Here is a 3,596-nt window from a genome sequence, read left to right on the forward strand (position 1 = left end):
AAACGCAAAGATGGGTGTAGGACGGGACGAATTGGTGGAGGTGTTCATAGGGCGATATGTGATTAGTGGTTATTGTGGGTTAACAAGGAGTACTGCAGTGAGGAGACTATCAGTCCAAAACTTGTAGGGAGGAGTGCTTGATGTAGTATAGCCTGAGTAATCTCAATGATGTGTCGATGCTTCCTTTCAACGACTTCATTTTGCTCGGGGGTGTGGGGACATGAATAATGGTGTAGTATGCCAAGGTCATTGAGGAATGTATTTAAGGTTAGATCGAAGAATTTTAATTTTAGTGTTGAATTGGTGTTGGAGTGATTTAATCAAATTTGTAGTGATGTTTGTGGTCTTAAAGTTTGTACACATAGGAAAAAACCCAACAAAATTTCGAGAAATCATTATTAAACGCAATGTAATATCTATAGCCTTGATAAGAGATAATTGGGGAAGGATCTCATACATCGCTATGAATAAGTTCTAGTATTTTATATTTTTGTCCTATGTTAGATACGCAAAGGGCTGCATGTGGCTCCTGCTAAGGTTGCCTGTGTTGCATGAAGTTGAACTGGATGGGATAAGGACAGATTGGTGTTTGGATATGGTGGCCAAAATGTCTGAATGTGGATGCCACAATTCAGCTTGTTGTATTTTGGACAGAAATATAGTAAATGCATGTGGTACATGAGTAGGTGCGAGAGTGGAGTAGAGTCCTCTGGAACTAGAATCCTTAAGAAGTATCTGTTGAGTTTGAGTATAAGAAATGATAAAGCCAGAAGGATCAAATGACACATAAGCAGATTGCCTTTGGTTAGTTTGTGAAAAGATAAGAGGTTATGAGAGATTAGAGGAGTGTGATGAATTTGAGAGAGTTAGAGCTTACAATTTGGATTGGGAAAGAGAACATCACCTTTGTGTTGAATTGGAACTGCTTGTCCGCTATCTAGCATGACTTCTTCAGTGGAGTTGACTAAGGTCGGATATGAAGCGGGTGGTTGCACTGGAGTCTAGAATCCATTCCTTGAACGTAGCATTGAGGGCTTGAGCTGGAATTGTGGGTGCATATTCAATATTAGTGCTATGCCAACTGATTGATGCAGAATGACCAGTTGACATATTTGGCATATTATGTTGGATTGAGTTGATGTCTCCTCGCAATCCATTGGAGTAGCCTTCCGTTTGATTTGTTGGTTAATTTATGTCGCTTCCACTAGTGAAGTGTGAGTTGTGTCCTCAGGATGCATTAAGCGTCATGGGAGTTTCGGTGGTAGGGAGTTTCTTTGCATTTTCGTTGCTGATATTGATCTCCTCGCTACAAAGAAATGAGTAGAGTTCATCCAAAGTTATAGGTTGGAAGGCCATTGAGAATATACAAGATGACATCTTCTTGATCCAGGTTGAATCTGGCAGCAGTGATGTAATCTACCAAAGTTCAGGTTTTCGTCAAGTATTGTGCCATAGTTTGATCCTTCATGGATATATGGTGCAGTTCGTTTTTTAGTTGAATCACCATGGTTCTGTTCTTAGGTTGTAATGTGTGCTCTAGGGTTGCCCTAATCTCTATAGTAGTATGGAAATTAATGATGTGAGGAAGAACTGTGGGCGAGATCATGGATTATAGAATGGTCGCTAGGTTTTGATCACTGAGATTCACTTGGAATTGGGGGTTTTCGATTCTCTCAGGATTATTCCAGTTGAAGTACAAGGTAGACTGATTGTTTCCATCAAGAAATCCAGGAAAACCATTTATACACATAGGAACTGTGGGGGACACTAAACTCCTTCCCTGTCCTTATGGTATCGAAGCTTACCTAAGAGAAGAGGAATGTGCATCCCGATCCGTTAAGTCCTTGGCTCATCATTCCCACATCTCTTATACCATAAAGACAAGGAAAGAGTTCCTTTGGCAGGGATGAAAACTAGAGGGAAAAGTAACATTTCATTAATTTTTATCTACTGTTTATATAGTATAGTACAGAGAGTATATATAGGCCATGTGGAATCTTCTAGAGTTGTTGCTATATTATCACCTGCTGCAATTCGGTTGTGTTTTGATTTGTTGGCGTTATGGACCACTAGTGGTGGTGCTATGTCTAACAAAATCAAAATATTATGAGAAACCATCGCCATTCAGTATAAAAAGGGAAATCTACATACCTAGAACACAATTCTTATGCATTTACATATCTCACACCTAAACTTTCATGTTTACATACATAGCACTTTGAAGATTTAAACCTCAGCATCAAAAGATGTATTTCACTTTTAAAAAGTATTAATAGCGCTATTTTTTATGTGATATTAAAGAGTTGAGTACTATGTGCCTAAATATGAAAGTTTAGGTGTGAAATATGTAAATGCATAAGAGTTGTGAGTTGTGCATATAAGTGCCCCTAAAAATTCAATTTTTTAAACCAACCAACGTTTCAAAACCGTAACTTACCTTTGCCATGCCTGAAACTACTTTATTCTCTTTAGTGAACTTTCCAATGCTGAATAAGCAGCTTCATCACTCAAACTCTTGCTCTCCCTCGCATAATCAAACACCTCATAGGCTGCTGCAATCTTATTCCCCCTACACAGAGACCTCAAAAAAGTCGCATAAGTGGGACTCTCCAGCTTCATTCCCCCATCAGTCATTGTTTTGTACAACAGAACACCCTTATCTAGGCTCCCAGCCTTGCAGAGCCCCATAAGCAGAGCATTGTAGGTAAACTCATTAGGGCTGCAACCCCTCTCCTCCATCTCCCCAAGCAATTTTAAAGCCCCCAAAGTGTCTCCTTTCCTACACATTCCGCTGATAAGAGAAGTATAAGTAGCAATATCAGGAAAAAAACCTGTGCTTGCCATCACATTCAAGAATTTCTTAGCCTGTTCAATCATGCCGTACTTAGATAATCCATAGATTAACGTGTTATATGTGACGAGATCCGGCTCGATTCCTTCATCCTTCATTTTGTTGTAGACGTCCATCACCTCCCCGCACTGGTCCAACATGCAGTAAGCTTTCATGATGTTGTTGTAAAGATAGGAATCCGGCTTGATGCCGGAATGCTTCAGAACGCTGAGCAGGCGCGTGGCTTCCCGGAGGTTGCGGCTACGGCAGACTGAATCGATGAGGATAGTGTAGGTGATGCGATCAGGGAGAATATTGGCGGAATTGCGGAGGTCTTCGATGAACGAGTAGACAACGGAGAGGGAGAGGGTTTTAGCGAGGCGGCCGACGAGGAAGTTGTAAGTGAAGGGATCGGGATGGAGGGAGGAATTGCGGAGGAGGAGATTAGCGGCGTCGTCCTCGCGGGAAGCGGAGCAGAGTGCGCGAATGGCGAGATCGGCGGAGGATGAGTCCGGGGGGAAACCGGAGGAGGACATGAGGTCGAGGAAAGTGAGAATGGGGGAGATGTCGCCGATGGTGGGCTGGAGGCAGGAGTGGACGAGGAGGATGTGATAGGTTGAACGGGTGGGGGAGAAGGAAGGGAAGCGGAGTGAGAGGAGACGGACGAAGGCAAGAGAGTCGGTGGGGGAGGCGCCGGTGTTGCAGAAGGATTGGAGAAGAGTGTGGGGGTCGGCGGAGGAGGGGGAGTCGGCGATGGAATCGAGGA

The 3,596-nt window shown here is 42.9% G+C and overlaps 1 protein-coding gene across 1 annotated transcript; it reads right to left on the bottom strand.

The window, feature by feature from the left end:
• Positions 1–2,322: 2,322 nt before the first annotated feature.
• Positions 2,323–3,495, bottom strand: LOC110036002 (pentatricopeptide repeat-containing protein At2g17670-like). Its single transcript, XM_020740345.1, has 2 exons — positions 2,885–3,495; positions 2,323–2,791 (listed from the first exon to the last, which is right to left on the bottom strand). Exons 1-2 carry the CDS (start codon positions 3,364–3,366, stop codon positions 2,455–2,457), a joined length of 819 nt encoding a protein of 272 aa, XP_020596004.1. The 5' UTR covers positions 3,367–3,495; the 3' UTR covers positions 2,323–2,454.
• Between the last annotated feature and the right edge of the window lie 101 nt (positions 3,496–3,596).

This window comes from Phalaenopsis equestris, unplaced genomic scaffold, assembly GCF_001263595.1.
Source record: "Phalaenopsis equestris unplaced genomic scaffold, ASM126359v1 Scaffold201407, whole genome shotgun sequence".
NCBI lineage: Eukaryota > Viridiplantae > Streptophyta > Magnoliopsida > Asparagales > Orchidaceae > Phalaenopsis > Phalaenopsis equestris.

Bases quoted from the DNA above. Each gene is read 5' to 3' on its own strand.
- LOC110036002 (XM_020740345.1), bottom strand. From the start codon at position 3,366: ATGTCCTCCTCCGGTTTCCCCCCGGACTCATCCTCCGCCGATCTCGCC. The intron at 2,792-2,884 runs GTACGGCATGAT...TTCTCTTATCAG, and splicing joins TTAATCTATGGATTATCTAA to CGGAATGTGTAGGAAAGGAG.